Raw genomic sequence first — 23,065 nt, forward strand, 5'->3', positions numbered from 1 at the left:
CGGCGACATTTTGGACGTGTCTTGCAGGAAGCAGTTATGTATTTCGGCTGTCACCAACTTGGCCTAAAAGCATTTCCCGTGAAGTAGCAACAATTGTCTCACAGATTGCGTCACTCATGTCCCCTCGGCGCATTGTTAGAGCACCGTGCGTGGAAATTGACGTAACGCTAAACTACAATACAACAATTCTTCGTCTTGCGTAGCGCTCAACTGGAGTTGTGTCAGGCAAAATGTTTTTCTCTCTGCTGCGTTTTATTTTTCGGGAAATATGATAGTACAAATGAGAACTGGCACGAAAAGCACTTTACCAACCGTAGTTGCTTCGGGGCTTTGACGTTGCACTGCTGAGCGGGAGTTGGCTGGATCGAATGCTCGCTGTGGCAGCCGCATTTAGATGGGGACGAAAGGCAAAAACGCCCCTGTGCCTTGAATTGACTGCAAGTTAGAACCCCAGCTGATCGAAAGTAATCCGGAGTCACGCGCTACGAAGTGCCTGAAAATGAAATTGTGGTTTTCGCAGAAAATATCCAAAAATGTTTTAAGAAACACTTTATTATTCAACGCTTCGGCTTTCTGGCTGGAGCTGCGGGCTTTCAGGTTGGTTCGGTGGGCTTTCGGGCTGTTGTAATGCACCACTGCATAGGCTGTCGCTCCGACAGGCTTCCTTGCAGTTGCAATAGTGTTGACGGTACTTGTATAGCTTCTGCATTTACTTCCCGTGCCTGCCTTTGTGCTTATCAGTTCTTCCATGCATTTTTGTGCCTCGTCTTGCGTCGAAATGGAATCCTTTACCCGGAAGTCATACTCAACTGACTGTGGGGTCGTACCTGAATAATAAATAAACAATTAGCATGAAGTACGGACATTTAAAAAACATGTGCGTGGCGATCATGTTTAGGTTTCCCGGAATTTCGAAACATCGCCTGTTGCAGACAACGCAATTCTAGTGCTCAAGTTGGATTATTCATAGGGGCGGACGTCACATTCACGAAAAATTGAAACACATGTTGAAATAATTAAGAAAGTCACTATTTAAATTCCTAATAATTTACCCCACATATTGCATTTTATGAATTGTAGCCGCTCAGTTTACAAAGTTGCCTTCCAACAAGTGCCCCAACCTAAATGTCTGTTACAATGAATGAACGCAGATCACAAATGTTCTGAAAACAAATATGAAGGACGCTTAAGCTTCGCCTTTAAAAGCGGAACGCGATCGGATTCAAAGATCCCTGGTTTCTTATCAGGCTTCCCGGCAACTGCAGCTTTTTGAAGCGAAGCTTTATATGTCTAGGCTAATTGTCTGTGTACAAAAAACTATCATCATCAGCGTTGGCTCGAGCGTCGTCATCTGCTTCCACAGCTGGCTGCGTTGCCCGCTAATCACTTCCAGCGTAGAACTTCATTTTCGTCTGTCGTCGCAATGGGGAGGCAACCTTTACGGGGTATGAGCCATTGCCTAAAGGGGTACGAGCCATTCTTTGTCTTACGTCATGGACAGATTTAATTTTGCAGCAGATTTAATTTCGAAGAATCGCAATGCGGCAATGGCCGGGCGAATGCTGCTAACCACGCCGCCGAGCAAACTCGCGACATCGAACGCAAGCGACGACGGCGGACTGCGTCAGTGACGTCGTTCTCTCCATCGCAGCAGAACGTGTGTGTAACCTGATAATTGAGAAATACTTTAATGAACCCTCGGAATCAACCCAGTGATAAACACCGGGGCCGCACGTTTTAACTTCACTGGTTAACCATCTTCACGCACTGGAAGGGCCGATGAATTTTTTGTCCAATTTCGCCTCCGCACGTGGCGGCTGAGGTGCCGAGTGCCATCTGGATGATGTTTTGACAAGGAAGAAACCGTGGTGCGCCACTGTATGAATATAAGAAATGCTACAAAAGGTGTTTGTGTTTGAGTTTCGGCGTAAGATAATTATATTATCTCGTATATTCAAATTACAATCCGGCGCTATCACGTCTGTAGGTTGTGGTTAAATCGTACTTTGCAATTTTACTGTCCAATTTTACATTGAGAAATATCAATTTTGTTCACTAATGGCTTGCGCCACGTGGAGGGCCTGCGTGGTGGGGGCGATTCGGGATAATTATTTCCACCAACGACGCCGGCGCGCCCAAGCCGGCATCGAGGCCGACGCCGGATTTTCTGCTACATGGGGCCCGTAACGTTAAAGTATTACTCGCTGTTACCAACATGACATGCGTTTTGATCCATCGCTAAGACAATACGCTGAAAAACAGGTGACGAGCTACTCGCTGAAAACCTCACACTCCACAGATATGCTCGACAAAAAATTGGCTGAGGTTTAACTCTTGTAATCTTAGTTATCAAGAGTGAAATGTTCCTTTCTTTTGGCTTTGTAAGGACTATGTACACAGTGCTTCATTAATGCACGCTTCCACGCTTCGCAAAAAGTATTTTAAAGGCACGAAAATTCAGCGCATACACCCAGGAAAAACAAAAAAAAGGGACGTTACAAGCACAGCGCCAGTGCTTGTATTGTCTCTTCTTTGTGGTTTGTTTGTCCTGCGTGCTTGCGCTGAACTTTTTTTTCCCTTAAAATACTATGTGCCAACTATACCCCAAAATATTTTTATTGAAGTTACGCTTGGTAAGTTTCTGTATAACGTGCTAATCTGGCCTCCCTTTACTCCGGTGTTTCAGCGGCCAACTTTGTTCTGCTTGAGATTTTGCAGCCTGCCTTCTAGCTATATCTGCTGGATGATTTGATTGAGCCTGTGTCATGAGTTAGTGGAGAGCGAAAGAAAACTGCGGAAAAGCGGCAGCTCCAAACACCATATCGAGTGGCCGACGAGGAAGACGATGTTGGTGGGCGATAGCACGAGCGGCCGGACGAGGGAGAAAGCGGATGAACCAATCAGTAGTGGGCACGAAACCATGGGTGCGAGGAACGAGCAGAGAGAAGAAGACGAGACTGGAGCGCTGGAAGAAGAGATCACTCGGAGACGGGGGTTCGAAGATCGCTGGTGTCGAGGTCGGTTTCGTCGGGGTCCAGACCCGAACCCGAGAGCCTCGACAGAACCAGCACGACCCCGGCTATCCCTGCAGAGATCCACCGAGCGTAGGGCTCGGTTATTCCTGCTGCAGCTGCTGCTGTTGGCGTTCCTGTTCCTGTTGGCTTTCCTGTTCCCGTTCCTGTTGCTGTTCCTGAGCCGCCGTGAGGAGGGCAGAGGTCCGCTGGGGGGGACCAGAGGCCTGGAGCTACACTGGTGAGAGGCGCCAGTGCGAAGCCGCGAGCCAAGGAACTAGAGCACTGCACGGGCCGATTTTTTCAGCCCGGGCCCGGCCCGGGCTCGTTTTTACGTTGGGCTGCCCGCCCGAGCCCGATCGAAACTTTTATGGTGAGACCCGGGCCCGGCCCGGGCCCGGAAATAATCTACGTTACCCGCCCGGCCCGGCCCGCCACCCCTTTACCTTAGACCCGAGCCCTGGCCGAGCGCGACTGGAAACCGGCCCGAACCCGGCCAGAGACCGAAAAATAATGTTTTTCAGAGTTGAGACGCCCGAGAATAACTCGCTGCACGTTACATGCACACCACCAGAAAGCCCGAGCCCGGCCTGGGCCCGCGTCGAAAAACCCGAGCCCGGCCCGGGCCCGGGTCAAAAAGCACACGCCGTGCCCGAGCCCGGCCCGAGCCCGTGACAAAACTGCCCTACCCGGCAGGGCCCGGGCTTTCAGGTAAGCCCGAGCCCGTGCAGTGCTCTACAAGGAACCAGTACGTGCGCCGCTCAGCTGTAGTGGTCTCACTTGGATGTCCTTCGACTCTTACAGCCTGGGACTCTCATTCCCCGGGTTGGCTCTACCGTGTGTCCGCGTCCCTTGTATGCCACTGCCTGCCACACCACTACCGCCCTCAACGCAAGTGTCCGAGTAAATAAGACTCATTGATTTTTGTTTCTTTATTTGTTCTAAATTGAGACTCGTTTGAACTTCTCGCGTGGACTTATGGAGCTAGTTGTACTTTTGTTTTGTTTTTTATGTATTTTTGTGTGCTGTCTAGTGTTCTTTTCTTCCTTTTGTTGCAATGAATATAAGGTTTGTTTTGGAAAAAAATGGCTTCGTCTTTCCTGGACTGAGGCTTGGCTTCAATGAAACAACTCACACCCGAGGAACCTGCCATCACAACCTGTCCCTTGCGCTGAAGCGCACGCTCAGACGGCCCAGCTGGCGCACCATCCATGGCGAGACTGAGCAACCAAGCCCCGGCGAACCAGCCGTTAAATCCTCGCCTAGTCACGTGGTACCGCAGCAGCGAGGCGCCGAGCGAGCGCAGTTGTGACGAAGTTGTCACGCGGCGTGATATCACAGCAGCTACACTTGCGCTCTGGCGGCTCAAGGTCATCGCAACGCGATGGATGACCTTGCGAGACATGGCGCAGTAGACCTTTCGTTCTGGAACACTTTTACAACTGCTTGGATATATGTACTTTATGAACACACTAAGCTACAGCCATTTGTGTGCTGCTGAACTCACTAATATATGTATGGCTCCGGTAATGTTATTTGGTAGGCTTCATAGTTTGAAATTTAGAAGCAGTCACGTATTTCTACGCACGTGAAAGCAAAAGTCTCTTTGGACATGAATATACATCGTCAATTTCTGTATTACATGACCATATTTTCTTGAATTTGGCCAATTTGCAAAGCCACAAAGTCGATGGAAGTCATAAGGACGAAGTTTGGGCAGTTCTGGGCATTTCTGCAATTCCGGGTAGCGTTTAGGCCAGGAATCCTCCTGGCATAGCGATGTGTACGCCCGTGAATAGGAGCGAAAGAAGAGGTTTTTTTTTCATATTGAAGCATGTAGTCAGAGTCTAGTCAGAGCTCTCTCAGTAAAACTCAGGAATTCCTCTTAAAGGAGCTCTTTTCTCCTTGCTTTCTACACAAGGTACTTGAATGATCTTGTTGATACCATTCATAAGGGTCGCACTGTCCACCGCAACACGCCCATGGTCGCAACACCTTGCTGAACTTCGCCTCTGATGTCCATCCTTCGAACCTACCTACGATGCAATGACGACGCAATCGGTTCACGCGGTTCCCACGAAAATTGTCGACATTGGATCGCTGCCGCAGTTAGTTAGCTCTTCGTGACGGTGAGCTTGTCAGGATCAGGAGCCCGGCCTTGGTGCTTTTTGCCGCTTCCACAGAATTCGGCGGTTGCTGTCACCTCGAAGAGAGCATTTAGTGCGATAGCAACTATACGAACACTCTATGCTCATTTCTGCCGTCGTTGTCACCATCGTCGTCACCGTGATGTCCCGTGTAAAGTCCAAGGGCAATAACATTGTCGCCGCGCGCCTTATGCTGTATGTGCGAGTAAAAGCGTGGGAGGGTGAGCGGACGACGGTGGCTCAATCTCGCGCACGCAAGAGAGGAAATAGGCGAGGAAGTGCGCCGTATTCGCGCGCAAGGCACCGGGGATGGGGGAGGAGTGGAGGGAAGGGGCATTCTACTTAAACGACGGCTGCGTATTCGCGGGCCCTATCTTCGCTGAGTGCTGAGTGCCGATAGTTTTATGCGCGTTGAGTTCTCGCCACTTAGTTTGCGTTGAAGCGAGATGCAGCACGAAGGTCAATTCGCTCGTTGTGAAGCCGCGCTTTCTCATTCCAGCGTTTTGACAGCGAGTGTGCGTGGTCATAGAGTTCATGCTGTGTTCATGTTTGCTTCGGCACGCGCGACACCGTGTTAGTTACTCAGCAAGCGAATGGCTACACTATATACGGCCGATAAAACAAATATCCATACTTCGTATAGCTGTCTACTAATTTGTTATCGCAATCGATGATTCGCCTTTCGGGCGGAATGGTGACCTTTCTGTTTACCCGTCGATAGTCCGCGTCGGCCCCGTCACCGTATAGGCGGTTCTGGTGAAGGGGTCGCAAAGTGGGAAACACCCAAAAAATGCCTATTGACGTTTTTAGACGCAGCAGACACATCCGCCGGCGGGAGTTCCGACCAGAGGGTGACCAGTTGTTATGTTGCCAGAAGCGTCGGTGCTCAGTCGCGACTTCGGTGATCCTATAGAAGCGATGGCTGATGACACACTGCAGCTTGGGGTGTCCCAGCACTCACTTAAATGTGGCCTGCTTCCTGGGAACACCCACTCACACACTGAATCACAAGACACAGGAAAGTACCATGCTCGCACCGAGAGCCATCGGGTCTGGTGAAAAATGCAAGTCAAAATTGGAGAAGTGTTGAACAAAGTAAGTGCAGCTGTGCGCGCGGCTTATTCACTTTTTATCATGCTTAGTATTTGCTCTGCCAAGCTGATTTTTGTTTGTAAGATTTAGGGAACACTAGAGTAAATGATGAATGACTGACACTGCATTTACAGTGAATCTTTATACCACCAGGTGAAAACCAAGTCCGGTGCTCTTTAGAAAGCAAACTAAACCTATGCGTCTGTTAGAAGGTCTCGCTTGTTGTCAAGGCACATATCAGCGCTTTTTATCACTACTTTCGCAAAATCTTTTTTCGTGGCTAAAACAATTCGCAGATGGTGGCAGGTATAAAAAAATAACATTACCATAAACATTCACATTTTCCCCCAGCCCCCAGTAACAATTACAGTGCCCTTGTCATCAGATTCCATAAATAGATAATAATGTTACAGTAAATTTATATAAATTAAGAAGCAAGTAAGCTTTTCACGAAAATGTTTATATAGAGAGATCTCTCGTGCATTGCTTTTTTTTTTAGCAAATTGCAAAGTGGGAGAAAACAACAAAGCAGAAAGACTATGAATATAGTATATTAGACCGCCACAAGAGATGAGCAATGAATCAAAAATACGGCAACTAGCATTCCGCTGCAAGATGCAGGTCCTATCTCTTGATAAGTCATTAACTTCTAACAAAATTTTCACCGGGCAAATCATGCAACAAGGTAATAATGCAAGAAATCGACCATCATTGCAATAGAGGTCGGCGCTATCTCGAATGTTTCAACTACCGTTGAAACAAGTACTGAATGCTCTACTCTTGTAAGCCTGCATTCGTTGTAAAACATTGCGGGTTCACCTGTATCATTTAACTAAATTAGAGCCGCGTGGTGTCTGGCAAACGAACACCCTGTTACCTACCGAAATTATTTGTGACTGACTTATATAGTGACAATTCCCCTTAATGAACGATGATGTCCACAAAAACGCAAATATTTTTCCTCATATAGCTAAATGGACCGGTATCAAGTTTACTTTGTCATTCAAAATGAGCCTTCTTGTTACAAGAAGTTCGAAACTATAGCATGTATTTGATATCTACATCATGTCTCGCTTCCACGAGGCCCCAGCGTACTTTTTAATATACACATTCATACCATTTTCAAGATTAAAGCTCAATTCACAATACATTCACAATGCAAATACAGTGTCAAAATAGCCATTCGATGCAAAAATTATTAAAATCTGTCTGCTTGCTTTTTCTTGGGCTCTAATATGGTTAATATGCGTGTTATATGAAAATAAAGCCAAGGGTCAACCCTAAATAATATTGAAGATTTTGCATGTCGATAAAACCACGTTTCTTTGCAACCACGGGCTGAAGTCTGTCTAGAGAGATAACGCAGTGGTTGCTCAGTGGCTATGGTGTTGGGCTGCTGAGCACGAGGTCGCTGGATCGAATCCCGGCCACGGCGGCCACATTTTGATGGGGGCGAAATGAGAAGACACCTGTGTACTTAAGTGTAGGTGCACGTTAAAGAACCCCAGGTGTTCCAAATTACCGAAGTCCCCCACTACGGCGTGCCTCATAATCAGATCGTGGTTTTGGCACGTAAAACCTCGTAATTTTCTTTTCTTTTAGATAACGCAATTCCAGTTGAGATATACGAAGTCCTGATGTTGCAGTTTCCTTATGCGCTTGTAGTACCGTCTCATCAGCTGCTGCATTCTCTGGGATGTTGCAGTGGCGAGGCATCGGCTCAAGATTTTACAGCGAATCTGTTAAGGGCTAGGTTCCAGGGGATCGCCTCCGTGAACACCGGAAGTATGCAACAATTTTTGTGGCGTCTCATTGACTTGGTATATGCTAAAATTGACATGGAATGGAACGAATGTATGACCAACATTACTGAGATGTCATGACATCAATAATATCCCATGCTGGGCAGTTACGTCACGATTAACGATAATAAAATCACGTGTGACGCATACCCGCATTGGATAAGTGCGTATGAGCTAGGGATATGGGGGTAAGAGCCAGGGAGAAGAAAGAAAGAAGGAAGGAAAAAAGAAAGAAGGAAGGAAGGAAAGAAAGAAAAAAGAACACCGCATATCCACGAAGTGAATGATGATGAGTGAGCGAAGCACTGGGGGATCATTCGGGCAAAACGCCGGCAGCGTTGTCCGGAAGCCGGCTTCCGGTTCCGGCTTCCGGAACCGGAAGTGGAAGCGGAGCCGGCCGGAACCGGATGTGGGTATGAGCCGCCGATAGCAGGAGCGGGAGAGATCTCGTCGGCATCGCGCCAACGCCGCGGCAGAAGATTGGACTTGGCGCAGCAAACGCACTACTTGGCCATCGCGTCGGGCGAAAACAAGACCCCGGTGACCTTGCTCTTTGAAGAACATACCGAAGACGCTGAATATAGTCAATAATGATAACCTCTAAATTCACTCTAGCAATATTCACTACCGCAAACCCGCCATGGTAACAGCTTCGCTGGCTTCCATCTTCGCACTAGTGGAAGTGCTCTGAATTGTTTACGTGCTTTCGTAAGCTCTTTTCCAGTCTCATAAACTACTACCTACTTTGGCGCGCTACTTAGTGCTGACATTTGTGCTCGATTGTAGGAGTTTTATTGCGATAGCAATTATATGGACACTCAAAAGCAGATTTCTGCCGTCGGCGTCGCCGTCGCCGTCGCCGTCGCCGTGAGGTTCCGTATGACGTCAATGGAGATGAAATCGTGGCCGCGCGCCGCCGAACGCTGTATGTGCGAGTGAAAGGGCGCGAGGGACGCGCTCTTTCACGGGGAGTGAACGCACGGCGGAGAACAAACGCGCGTTCTGCGCCGTGCTTCCTTAAGGGCTGCAGAAGTAGGCGTCTCTTTCCTCCTTTACAATCACCATATATGTAGAGCAAACGCGCCTTCTTCAGACGCGCGAGAGGCCGTGGGGGAGGGGGAAGGAAGGGACGCGACGTTTAGCTGCGGCACCAAGTGCCTATTTATATGAGAGGCTCCAGCAACAGTCACCAACGCCGCACGCATTTTGAGCTAACGCGGGCAAAACGCCGATGGCGTCGACAACAGTTCTGCGTGTTGTTGCTACCAAAGCCGCTCACCTTACTTCGTATGACATTGCTGTGTTGCTATCGCATTCATTGCTTCGCCCTTAGGGCGAAACTGTGACATTTTTTGACGTTATCTTTTCATGTTCATATTGACGCGCGTTGGAGAATAAAAAAATTGTTTAACTGTGCAATACATACCCTGGGAACGCGTATTCTTCAAATCTTTCTGTTCTGTAAAGAAGAAACGTTAAGAATTATCCCCGCATCCGATAATATTTACAGCTTATTAAATGCTCACACTGCAGGACTGAAATTGATTGTGCTCGAAGCTGTTTGTTTTTTCTCATTATTGTGGGCTCGATAACTAGCAGCCCATATATACTCATGCGGGTCCACATATACGGTGGTGATGCTCGTCAACACAGATAACTAGCTATTTAAATGATGTTGCCTTTAACTCCTCATGATACTGCGATTTTATTCTTGTGACACGTAACCTGGCCCCCGTCGGCGCGGCATGTGACTTGATCGCGTGCCGAGCTACCGGTCACTCGCATTTAATATGAGTGTTTTACAGTTTAATATCATGCACGTCTACTTAAGTATACTACCCCCTGCGCGGAAGTCTAAGATACCACATGTCTGCAAGTTGTCGATGTAAAAAGGCTCCGCTGAGTGAAAGCGGTACAATTTATTGCTAACATGAAAAAAAAATCAGAATGTGACCTACTTATGGCGCAAGAAAGCAGAATGCGGTCAGCATACTGCAAATCGTGACATCCCACATTTGTAATATCGCGCTTTTGATTGAAAAATCAAATGTACTTCATGACCTTCTTTATTACCAAAAAAAATAAAGACAATATAGTATTCAATGTAGCGTTCTCATTGAAAGTAGTGCTTATTTTATCTTAAGGCGAAAGCCTTACATGTCTCATCGGTCAGCCGACCTTCAACGTCCTTGAGCGAAAACCGTGTCCTCGGAGTGAAATCGTACACGATGACGACTCGGTATAATAAGTGGCATCCTGTCTTACCTATATGCAAGCGCTCAAGCAACAATTCTGATGGTGCATGCGTGGGTCACCGTCGTCATCGTGTTAACTAAGATAGAGTTAATGCAGGCGCTCGAACCCACGACCATCAGTGAGAGTTGAATCCTCGAGCTTATGTGGGCGTCGAACCCACTACCTTTGGCGTTGAAGGTGAATTAAAGCACAATCATTATAGAGTTAATTAAGGTACTCGAACCTGGTACTCGACCTTTGGTGGGAGTCCAACTCACGACGCTTGCTGTTCATTAGGGGGAGGTTAATTAAGGCTCAGTGAATTAGGGTAGTATCAATTAGGGCATTTGAACCCGCGACGGTCGGAAAAACAAGTAATAAGAAGTAACAATGCATCCGAATGAGAATGTCGAGTGATTATTTAATCACTCGACATTCTCTTGAATGTCTCTTGAGCGCGCATCTTTTCGCCTTCACCCTCTTTGGCTTATGCTAAAGTGACGGTCAATTTATTTTTCACTTAGTTTGTTTTGTTTAAATTGATTGATTTCTGTCCATGATTTAATTGTTTTCATACCAATGAATCCAATGAAAATTGAGTATCTACATGCAATAAGTTTTTTGTCATTCTATAGTCCCAATGTAGTGGCTTTTTTTTTTCTTGTAGTTCTTTCTTCTGACTCAAGTTACATAGGACTGACCATAGGTGCCTTCGTGCAGGTTCAGTCCTATTAATGTTGTGCGACGGTATCGAGTAAAATTATTGCGTAAAGTCAAAGACAAAGGTTTGGTTTTTGAAAGCACGGAAACGAAAGCAGGCGCGAGTTTCTCCTTAGAGACGACAAAAAAGTCACCATTAAAGAAAAAAAAAATCTCGGCACTAATGCAATGGTAAGCTCGGCGGTAATGCAGTTCCACTCAACGTGAAAGCTGGGGAAGGGCGGAGCAGCGATTCGCTGGTGTTTACCTTGTGTTTGCCTCGTGTTTATCTTGTGTTGAGCTATTCTTTCCCAATGTTGCGATTAGCTTGCCTGCACTGGCGAGCAACTTCAGCTTGTCGGGCGCACACCACTTGATCAGCCCTTCGTCGGCGCTGTCTTTCACGGGCGATTGCCCGCTGTCGCTCCAAGGGAGCTTGCTGTTCGTCGTCCATGGCGGGAAAGAGCGTTGCGGAGCGCGGGCCCTCTCTTGTGCTGCACCGGTATCAGCCGGGCAGATTAGAAGCAATTTTAACGAATTTCTCTTAATTAATTCGCATAATTCATGAGTATACCGTATTTTATATTATTCTGAATCTAGTTAGTTTAATGGTACCCAGCTGTGCGCCTGTATTGGCTTGTTTTGGCCCTGTTTTGCGTTTGTGTTTTCTGAGAGTGACGACATGACACATGACACATTAGACGCCGACATCCCGGGCACCTAAAGTGCTCCGCACTTAAAAACTTACACATGCTAGGCGGCACCGCCACTCAATGTTTCATAAAGACCGACAGCGCAACCGACACCACTGTTACCGACAGCGCAACCTACACCATGCACACGTAAACTTTCGCACCTTCCGTTGGTATATATATATATATATATATATATATATATATATGAATAGTCGTTCTGTACGTCACCAGTTTGTTGAAATTTCCTAAAGTTTCATATTATTTATATTTTCCAGTCGTTTTAACAAGCAACCGATTGATACTATTTACTTGCCCGTCCTATGTATCCGAAAGAGGGTGGCTTGTTCCAAAAGTTTTGCGAATCATCTACAAGAGAAACGCCTTTTTACGTATCAGCGGACAGCTACGGAGTGCTCTGCCTTCTGCGTCAGCCTCCTTTGGCCATTTTGTTTTCTCCCCCGAAAACAACTGTACACATTTGTTCTTCAATGTGTACAATTAATCGGGCTGACGTTAGTAGCGGGAAATAATTCTGGTATTGCTAGACCACTATGGGGGAGGGGGGGGGGGGGGTTGCCGATTTCTATTTCATTCTTGTTGTTCACTATTGCAAGGCTTACGTGTAGGAGGAAGATTGCTTGGTCGCTCGTAGTACGTGGCGGAAAACAAAGCGCATTTCTTGTCATTGCTTTCGTACAGCATTATTTCCAAGCTTTTCCAGGATCCGGTCCTCGCGTTGCCTGCGTGAACAAGATATTTATTCATTAAAACTCACCTTATTTCTTCTTCAAGGGTGCAAAGATTGGGTGTTTCTCAGCTTTGGCCTTAAACCTTGTTCTACCGCAAAGGTGTTATTGCAACTAGAAGCGCTGGAAAACATTAGATGCCTGTTTTCGCGGTGTCGTGAAAGAACTGGACCATCTCCGTATTCGATGCAATGTGGTGCATGTTAGTAATAACTTGCAGACTAAACTTGAAAAGTGCGTTATCTTTTATGCTCAACGAAAACTCTTATATCCTCGTGTCAGCCTACTTAGAGGCAATACCGGGTGCTCAAAATTAAGCTTTATGGTTTTCTTAAAATTGCGCACTGGGAGGCACGCAAAGACCACCTGTTCAAATAAGTTATGTGGTTAGGGGGACACAAAGTGAGGTGATAATCATCGCTGTCAGCAGCCGAATTAACTAAAATTGAAAAGTCAACTTTTTATTTACTTCACTAAGTGTGTATGTTTGTATTGAAAAGTTTGAGGCAGTCGTGTTTATAGACAGTATCAGTTGCAAGAATTCTTCTAGCGTGTCTGTGCTCCGAGAAATCCGACTCCAAATTTTAATTGTCGTTCGCATGATTACGCATGCAAGAGAGTTAGGATCATGCAAAGCTCATCTCTGCTGTGACGCGGCTGTTGCGTGCGGCGTTTAGTCTGACAACAGAGCGGAGGCATAGGCGAAGATGATAACTGATCCCCTCCCCCTCTCCGCTGGCGAAATCAAGATATGAAAGCGCGGTGTTACCCTAACGCACGCGCACTGCTCTCCGGCTTCCCCGCTAGCGCCATTATTTCGGCATGGCAGCTGCCGCCATCGTTACAGGCTACGCGGTCGCGTGTTACGACAGCAATTCGGGGTTCTTCGATTTTTTTTATTTCGCCAGCCGAGAGGTGAAAGGGCGCAGTTATCATCTTTGCCAATGCCTCCGCCCCGTTGTCAGACCAAACACAAAGAGGAGCTTTGCGACGATCCTAACTCTGTTGAATGCGTAATTGTGCGAACGTCAATTAAAATTTGGAATCGGATATCTCGGAACACAGACCCGCTAGAATAATTATTCCAGCTGATACCGTGTAGAAACACGACTGCCTCTAACGCTTCGGTACAAACATACCCACGTACTGCTGTCAACGAAAAGTTAATTATTCAAGCTCAGTTAATTGGCCTGCTGACAGAGATAATTATCATCTACTCTGTGTCCCCCAGGCCACATAATTTATTTGCACAGGCGGCCTTCGCATGCCTAGCTCCCAGTGCGAAATTTTGAGAAAACCATAAAGCTTAATTTTGAACACCCTGAATGTGAAACACACACATCGTTTTCCTACTGCCCTTCAAGACCCAACAGCACCCGGGATTAAATATTTAAACAGAATGGGGGACAAGTTCTGGACGCTATCTGCACAAAGTTCGAACTGTGTAGGTTTTTATTACCTTGAAAACAATTACTGAATCTTCATTTTTCTTTAATGCCGTATGTAGCAGGTTCGTCCGGTATCCTGTGCGAACTAAACGAGGACCCCTCTTTATATATATTGTAATCGGGGAGTGTCGTGAATTCTGTACAAAATTTAATCTGCATACGTTAATGAAAGCTCTTCAACAATATTATTTGTGCAACTAATCCGCATCACCAAACGAACATTTAAGAAACCCCGTAGGAAGTTTGCTCAACATAGAAAAAGAACCCAACTTGCCACAAAGTGGACATAGAGGAAACGGCGTAAGTTTTCATTGTAATCGCGGGACAACAGCACCGAAACCTTGTTCAAGTTTAGCGGTAATGGAAGTGATATGAGAGTTGATGCGTGGAGTAAACATAAGCTTTCTGTGTTAAGTATGACCTTTGTAAATATTAAATGAACACTTGTATTCTTCCTATACTCAGTCGTTATACGAAGCCCGTGAGACGCTTGCCCCGCCTCCTCAGATGAGCTACTGTGGTTGTAACTTCACATTTTGTAGAAATATGGGGAGGGGGGGGGGAGGGGGACGTTACTTACGTTCGTACAAAGCTTGCAGTGTACACGCAGCGTTATTCCAAGAGCACAAAAAATTGGAGGACGCTTAAGCTTCGCTTTTGTAAGAGTGGAACGCGATAGCCATCAAATATCCCTGACTGCTTCTCACGCTTCCCGCCAACTGCAGCTTATGCAACCGTAATGGTTACCGGGAAACACTGGCGGCGAACGCTATGCATGAAGGCGAGCTTCCTGGTAGAAAGAAGGCCTCTTGCGTGGGCGATCCCGGAGATAATAAACAGCCACACCAAAAAATTACTTAATTTTCAGGTTTCCGCTCTGGCTTCGCACTTTTATTATTTCAGTCTGAGAAGATTTAACATAAAAGGCATGTGCTGTGGGTGTTTTGCTTCGTGACATTTGTTTGTGGACTGTCATTCTCAAAATTCCGAGGAATAGCTTCGCCAAGAGTGCAAGACAAGGTATCAGCAACATTAATGATATAATGGTGCGGCAATATTACCCGCATATACCACATGTCATATAAGGAGTGTCATATACATGTACCTAAATATGTACGGAGGGCCTGCGTGGTTGGGGATGATTTTCTCGGCAGCGGACGCCAGCGATGACGCCGACGCCGACACCTACTCCGGATTTTCTGCGACACGGGGCCATTATTAACACCTGTGTAGGCTTCTGTGTAACAACGCGTCCAGGTAACGGGCGAGTGCGGACGCATGCAACATCGGCTACGTGAGACCGATGCTGCCCTTCTGGTAAATTGTCATCTAGTTTCAAGAAACTTGCCCTGTAGCTACCCGAAGGTGAGTGGAGGCCACTCACCAAGTTTGGCGACCATATCGCCCAGCAAACGTGACTTATTGGACAGAGGACCGACACGCCGTACAGGCCGCACCACGCCAGGCGCGAGTCCTAGCTCGGCGAATCACCGGCAGCCAACGATGATGGAAGTACAAGTCGAAGGAATTACCCTCCGGGAAGAGCACTACGACCCAGCAGACTGGACTAAGATCATCCGAACCTATCAAGGCAAGTCCCAGTCAAAAGCCCGAATGGAAGATACAAACGGGGTACGCGGAAAACAGAAGGCATCTGAGGAACGCACCGAAACGCTCCCCGCGTCGACGTGGCGTCCGACGTACCGCCCGAACCCGGCGAACTTGCGTGCAACGCAGCAAGTCAAGCGCAAAAGTCGCCAAATGGCTCTACTGCCACAACATGCGATTAAGGTAGTTTTCCGCTCGCAGGGAGGCCTATTCTTACCCAACATACAGCCGCAGCTGCTGCTCCGCGGCCTCTGCGAAACGGCGAAGATACCGATGGGAGCAGAAGTGCAACTACGCGTGCACCCAATGAACAACACGTGCACAGTAACCACCACTAACCAGGACGCATCCCTTAACCTGGTTAAAATCAGAAGCATTAGCCTAAACGCAAAAGCGTATGGGGTGGCAGCGTACATAGTCCCTGCAGCGGACACAGTAAGAGGCGTGATATCGAATGCTTTTTGGGATGAAACGGAAGAAGAGCTTCTGCAAGATCTAAAAGCGAGAAATCCGGAAGCAGGCATTCTACTAGCAAGACGCATGGGCAAGTCTAAATCCATCCTTATAACCTTTGCCCAGGAACCCATCCCCCGTACAATCATCTACTATGGGGGAGTATACCTGTGCACGCCATATAGGGCGCGACCAGAGGCCTGCACGAACTGTCGCGCCCCAGGACACAGATATGATGTGTGTCCAGAACCGAAAATACCGAGATGTCCAAGATGCGGCGATGATCACGGCGAAAACAGAACACGTCAGTGCGTGCCCCGATGCATTCTGTGTGGCGGAGAGCACCTTACAGGAACAGGATGGTGTAAAGCAACGAAGCGACAACAAACAACGAAGCCACCGGTAAATAGGGAAACAACCGGAAGACGCCAGCTACACCAAGAATATTTTCCAAAATGGAATCCATCAGACCCTCCGAAGGCCCCTGAGGAGCTCACATGGGCAGAACGAATCGTCAGCAAACCAGACCCCCGGGACGAGGAGATGATTCATCTTCGAGAGGAGGTAAGAAGCTTGCGACAGGCCATCACCCAACCCCACCCATCACCCGTCACCCAAACCATCACCCGACCCTCACACCCACCTACTGGTCACCCTTTACCCCTAGACACCCAGAGTTCATCCCCCGCAGAAACCTCAACCTCCATCCCACCTACAAAAAAGAAAAGAAAAGACGTTCCTCCGCCATCAGCCAAAACAACAGAGCTGGAGCAATCAGACAAAACAGTCGAGATGGAGGCTCAGTTCGAAGCCAAACTTGAGGCAAAATTAACAGCGAAACTAGCACACTTCCAACAGCAGATGCGCGATGAATTTCAGCAATTCCTAGACAAGCGCCTGCAAACACACTCGAGGCTCGATTCCCAATTCTCGAAGCTCGGATCGACAGCCTCATTGACGAACGCTTCAAACTTTTAGGGAACAAGCTAGATACCTTCTGTACCCAGCTCAGGACACAGATGGGCCTAATGGTGGCGGAGGCAACCAACCAAATGCAGGCGGTGCCCCTACCCCATACCACTCATCCCCCCTCCACTTCCCAAACTTCTGGGCAGCAAAATGGCAGGTGATTCATCTAATTCTAAGACTCCTCACCTTTTAAAACTCTGGCATTGGAACTGTCGCAGCATGCGCCGTAAGCGAGAAGCGCTAATCCAACTCATACTAAATGAGGAACACCCACCAGACCTAATTCTGCTACAGGACCCTAAATAAGCATATCGCTCCCAGGATATACTGCTTATCACTCACCAAATGATACTACTCCGGTTGTGTCCACCTTTATCAAGCGGTTCATAAGGCATACGCAACTTTCATTCTCCCACATAGTACAAAACGTAGTCCTTGAAGTTATCCCACTCGACATCCAACAGGATTCCTTACTCATCGCCAATATAAATAATTTGCCGAGTATGGCAGCAACGCGCTGCGCTCACCTAATAGCGCAAATTACCGCAGCGGCAAATAAAACACCAATAATAGAGGCCGCAGACTTTAATTGCGCGCACATCGATTGGGGATACCATAAAACTTCTGGCACAGGGGAGGTTCTCATGACACACGCTCAACAGTCCCTTCTCATGGTGTACAATGATTTCGACTGCCCCACCAGACAAGGTACAACAGGAATTATCGACTTAAGTCCGGATCTCACGATGGGCAGACGCATCCACAACCTGGAATGGAATAGAACAACACACACTTTAGGCAGTGACCATTATATTATCGAAGTTCAAGTCTCAGGTCCCCAAGCGTCTTGAAAAAGAATAGAGCATAAATTAATCAACTGGGATAAATTTAGAAAACGGCGGGAAACAAACCAACAAACAGGGCCGGTGGATGCGCTAACCTGGACAGCACAAGTCCTCGAGGACCAAGCGGCGTGCACCAAGGAATATAGCCCAGAACAGCAAGTCCCAGTTATGGACTCAAAATTGGCGCATATGATAGAAGCGCATGAAAGTCTCATGAAAAGATATGCTAAGCAAAAACGCAAGGAGCTCCAAAGCAGGATATCAGAGCTGGCGCACCAAATTCAGGATTACAGCCAAGAACTTTGTAGACAGAATTGCCCGCAGATATGTGAGGGTCTCAGAGGCAATCTCAGTACCGCTCGAGCGTGGCATCTTTTAAAACATCTAATTGATCCCATGAAAAGTAAACAACACACCAGAAATCTCGTCGCTCGACTAACACACAACCATAAATACGACACGCAGGCGCTACTACAGAAACTTATGAGCCTACACACCTCGCCGGGCACTTCCACTCCACTGCCGGATTTCGCCGTCCCACCAAATAATGAACTAGACAGGCACATAACTATACAAGAAGTCCGAGCAGCACTTCATAGACTCAGCAACACCACGCCAGGCGAAGATCGCATAACAAACGCCGCTCTTAGAAACCTAGACGACAATTCCCTGCAAGAACTTACCGGTATCTTCAACAAGCATTGGCAGAGCGTCACACTGCCAGAGGAGTGGACACATGGAAGGGTTATACTAATACCGAAACCTAACAAACCAGTTAGCCCAGAAAATGTGCGCCCCATCTCCCTTACCTCCTGCCTAGGCAAACTCTTTGAGCAAGGCATCCTAGCTAGATTGCACGGCCACATGGAAGACACTGGTCAATACCCACACTCAATTATTGGTTTCCGATCGGGCCTATCCACGCAAGATGCCATGCTGCAACTCACAACAGCTATTCTGGACCCCCTCATACCTGCGCACACTAAAGTGGTACTGGCTATTGACCTCAAGAAGGCTTTCGACAGCGTCACGCACGAGGCCATCCTAAAGGCCATGATAGACCTAGGAGTTGGCCAACGAACATACAACTACATAAAGGCTTTCCTGCAAAACCGAACGGCTAGCATGTGCGTAGACAACCTTCGTACACGCTGCTACACACTAGGGGACGGAGGCACACCGCAAGGCTCAGTGCTGTCCCCATTCCTTTTTAACGCAGTCCTTATTCCGCTCACGCGGAAGCTACAGCAAATTCCCCATCTTGACCATACCCTGTACGCAGATGATATCACCCTGTGGACTACATATGGATCGGACGCGCAGATCGAAGAAACACTGCAAACAGCCGCAATGGTAATACAGGAAGAGGTTACCAAGGTAGGCCTCACCTGCTCACCGGAAAAATCTGAACTTTTGTTGATCCCGCTAAAGGGTAGAACGTATCATACTCCCATTAGAAACTACGTACAGGATAGGGTGGTCCCACAGGTCCACACCATTCGAATCCTTGGCCTCTACCTGCAGCAAGATGGGAGAAATACCGAAACCATCAAACGCCTAAAGAGCACGCTAGCAGCTACCATGCAGCTAATACGCAGAGTAACAAATAAAGCTCACGGCCTGCGGGAAGAAGATACCCTGCGAGTAGTACAAGCGTATACCATGAGTATAGTACTGTACTCTACCCCCTTCATCGACCTCAATATAACCGAAACCCAAACAATAAATTATATTATTCAGACAAGCTACCAAGGCTGCGCTCCGCCTGCCCAAAAGCACCAGTAACGAACGACTGGCGGAGTTAGGCGTGCATAACACCATACAAGAACTAACCGAAGCACACCTACAGGCACAATATCTCTGACTAGCCAGTACCTCTACCGGGAGGCATATACTTTCCAAACTCGAAATTCGCATCCCTGCTAATCATGACTCCCTAAAAGCCCTTCCTACGGAAATTCGTCAAACGCTACGCATTCGACCGCTCCCTCGCAACATGCACCCCTACCAAAACCGCGAGCGACGGAAAGCCAGAGCAGCAGCCCTTCATAAACGGTACGGCGATGAACAGAACGCAATATGGGTAGATGCTGCATGCGATCAGCACGGAGCCACAGCGGTTGCTTACACACTGAACACACCTCCATTAATAAAGGAACTACCCCAGGGAACGGACCCAGAGGAAGCGGAAGAGATCGCTATAGCGCTAGCGCTCGGCAGCTCCAGTGCTACCTACATCCTGAGTGAATGTAAAACTGCACTGCTAAATTATTCTATTGGCAGAGTTCACCCTGCCACCTTTCACATACTGACCCAGAACCCCCCCTTCTCCCGCAGCGCTGAGCTCATCTGGGTGCCCGCGCACTCGGGAAACCCCGGCAATGAGGCCGCCGATTCTTTAGCCCGAGGGTCGAGAAACCGGGCACAGGCGGACCTCATGGGGGGTTTCTCGAGGGAGCGTGCGTGTACCTTCGCTGAGCTCATCGCGAATGCTCGCGCCGAGAGGCAAATATACCCACCGCCCCACTCTTCCCTCACTATCAGGGAGCAACACCTGTGGCGCCGTCTGCAAACGCGCACCCTACCAACCCCATCCCTCCTCTCCCACTACCGACCCATCCCACCTTCCTGCCCTCTGTGCAATGCGCCGAGATCAAACCTCACCCACATACTCCTGGCCTGTCCGGCTTCTCCTCCCCCCGGCGGGCCGACACCACTCCAAACCTGGGAGGACTGGGAGACCTCACTGCGCTCCACGGACACGGCAAGGCAGAAGATTGCCGCCATCTCGGGCTGCCAGCGTCATGGACATGTTAAACATGAACGTTTGAGTGCGGTGGTGTCGCGCGGGGACCCAGGGGACCTGGGAGGTCCCAAATGCCCTGTCAAAACAAAGTTTTTTCCTCCTCCTCCTCCTCCTCCTCTGTGTAACACCGTGCGGACTCTGCAATGTATGACGCAGAGTCCGCATGATATGGTCTGCATGTCATCTGTATGATGCTGGCAACGCTTTAGAATGTGTGGTTCATTAAAGAGAAGTGAAATTGCTATTGCAACAGTTCTAGAGATTCGCTTCAAATAGTGATGTGATTGTGAAGAGTCTCACAACTCTCCTTTTTCAGGTTATTTATTAAATTTGATTTAAATTAAATCAGTCATACTAGGCAGTTTTGATAATGTAAACCTTTCTTCGGTACTAGATAATTAGGGAAATGCAAAAGGTACTTACGGCGTGCGTTCGCCCGCGCTGGTGATACCTGCATAGCGTTGTATGGGTTGTTTGACGTAGGCTTCCTGGTAAATTCTCCAAGGAGGTCCATGCTTTGGAAGCTATGTTATACAGGAAAACGTATCAGTTTATGGAAATGTCTTCATGGAGAGTTGATTCGGTACCTTTTCGGTTCCTTGTAAAACCTCGTAAAGTAGGTAAAAGTCTCATTTGTCTCTTGAACGAAGTCTAGCATGCATGGATATTGCGTTGTGCTTAATCCTAATATCCAAATGCGCTCGCCAGTTGAATAGAACTGAAAAAGAAAGCAGCATGTTTTTTATTGCATGGTACACTTCTTAAATTATTGTAGAGGAGGCCGATTCAGCGATTCAGTGGACTCATATCACGCTAGTATTTGCGAAATTTTGCCGCGGAGTGAACATGAAAGCAGCACAAAGAATGAAACTTTCATCTGTGTGTAGAACTAAAAATAATGTTACGTGTATTGGTACTGTTTGAGATTAAATGTGCTGGTGTGTGACTTACAGGTGTGGCACAACACCAGAGGGTAGTCATTTAAAATTCTCCGGTAGTTCAGCCTCATTGGTTAATATCTGTGATTCCCATTCGATCACATCACATCGCAACGCTTGGCTGTACGTCGCAGGCACCATTTCATAATAGCAGCGGGGAACAATTTTTTAAATCTCTACATCAACAGCCCCGACTTTAACATTCCTATATTCAGCACAGCCAACTTGGAGGAGTCTTTATGTTGCACAAGTAACCATCTATGCCGCCGCTCGAACACCCAGCGCTCAACTGAGCTCTCTTGCTGTTGCAAGCATTTCTGGGCAGACCACCAAATTGCTTGCACATTTTTTTGCGGACGATACATGTACTCCTTTTAATGCTGCAATTACCGAACACAGTTCCGCATCAAGACAAAGTGGAACAACTCGTTCACCTTTATTTTTGGTGATGGAGAGTTCACTTCCCAAAACTTAAGCTGACTCAGTTCTAGTTGATTCATGAGTAATGCAAAGCATGCTTAAATTGATAGATATCGATCGTGATGCATCATGTAGGCGTTCTGCAGTGAACAGTTACTGCTCTTGGAACACGTCTATATATATATATATATATTGTAACGGATACGAAAGGCAGGCACAAAAAGAGAGAAGAGAAGACGAAGAGAACGAAGAGCTCGAGAGGCCGGACTGCGCTACGATCACGCTCCGATCATCGCCCATATCCTGTAAAATAAAACCATTTCTTCACAACTCTACGTAACAGTTGTGGTGGAAGGTGCTGGGTAATCGACACCCGAAGACGGAGGCTGAACCACAAGTTCTTCGACGGAGCCGTCGCCTTGCTGGACTCCCACCGAATACACCGGAGTTGAATATGTCCTACGACGCAGACGAACAACGGCCCATTCCAACTGCTGCGCCGACCAGTTCCGTTCAGCAACTGAGAGATGCGCGTCCCTTCGCCGGAAGACCGGACGAAGACGTCGAGGAATGGCTCATCCATTATCACCGGGTGAGTGCCGCCAACGAGTGGAACAGCGCTTCTCAGCTATCGAACGTCGTGTTCTTTCTAACGGATACTGCGTTGATGTGGTTCGACAATCACGAAGAAACGTTAACGACATGGGGCAGATTTGTTTCTGAAATCAAAGAGCGATTCGGCGAATCCGCGACGAAAAACGAAAAGGGCAGAACAGACGCTACTGCAACGCGCGCAAGTGCCAGGCGAAACCTGCACGACCTACATTGAGGCAGTAATAAAACTGTGTAGGATGGTAGATTCTGGAATGTCTGAGGAAGACAAAGTCGGGCACATCCTAAAAGGAATTGCTGAGGATGTTTACAGTTTCCTCATCGCAAAAGACACCCTGGCTTCCGTCGCCGACATCATTCGGCACTGTCGCACTTTCGAGCTACTGAAGACGAGGCGCATCACGCCGAAGTTTGGCAGGCTAGCCAATGTGATGACAGTTGCAAGCGTAGAGAGCAACCAGCCCCTCGATCTTGCAGCAACGATCCGACAAATAGTTCGGGAGGAACTCAGCCTGCACGCGCAAGTGACACACCCAGGC

At 47.8% G+C, this 23,065-nt stretch overlaps 1 protein-coding gene across 1 annotated transcript in view; it reads right to left on the minus strand.

Annotated features, from left to right (window-relative positions):
• Positions 1-21,167, minus strand: part of LOC125939820 (uncharacterized) — a 43,158-nt gene extending 21,991 nt beyond the window's left edge. Inside the window, exons 1-4 of the mRNA XM_049655272.1 lie at positions 20,980-21,167; positions 12,302-12,421; positions 9,479-9,511; positions 563-827 (exon numbers count right to left, since the gene is read on the minus strand). Of these exons, the coding sequence (XP_049511229.1) occupies positions 563-827; positions 9,479-9,511; positions 12,302-12,421; positions 20,980-21,070 (509 nt within the window). The 5' untranslated portion in view covers positions 21,071-21,167. The remainder of the gene's footprint in view (positions 1-562; positions 828-9,478; positions 9,512-12,301; positions 12,422-20,979) is intronic.
• Positions 21,168-23,065: the final 1,898 nt, after the last annotated feature.

The sequence above is a fragment of the Dermacentor silvarum genome, chromosome 9 (genome assembly GCF_013339745.2).
Source record: "Dermacentor silvarum isolate Dsil-2018 chromosome 9, BIME_Dsil_1.4, whole genome shotgun sequence".
Classification (NCBI taxonomy): Eukaryota; Metazoa; Arthropoda; class Arachnida; order Ixodida; family Ixodidae; genus Dermacentor; species Dermacentor silvarum.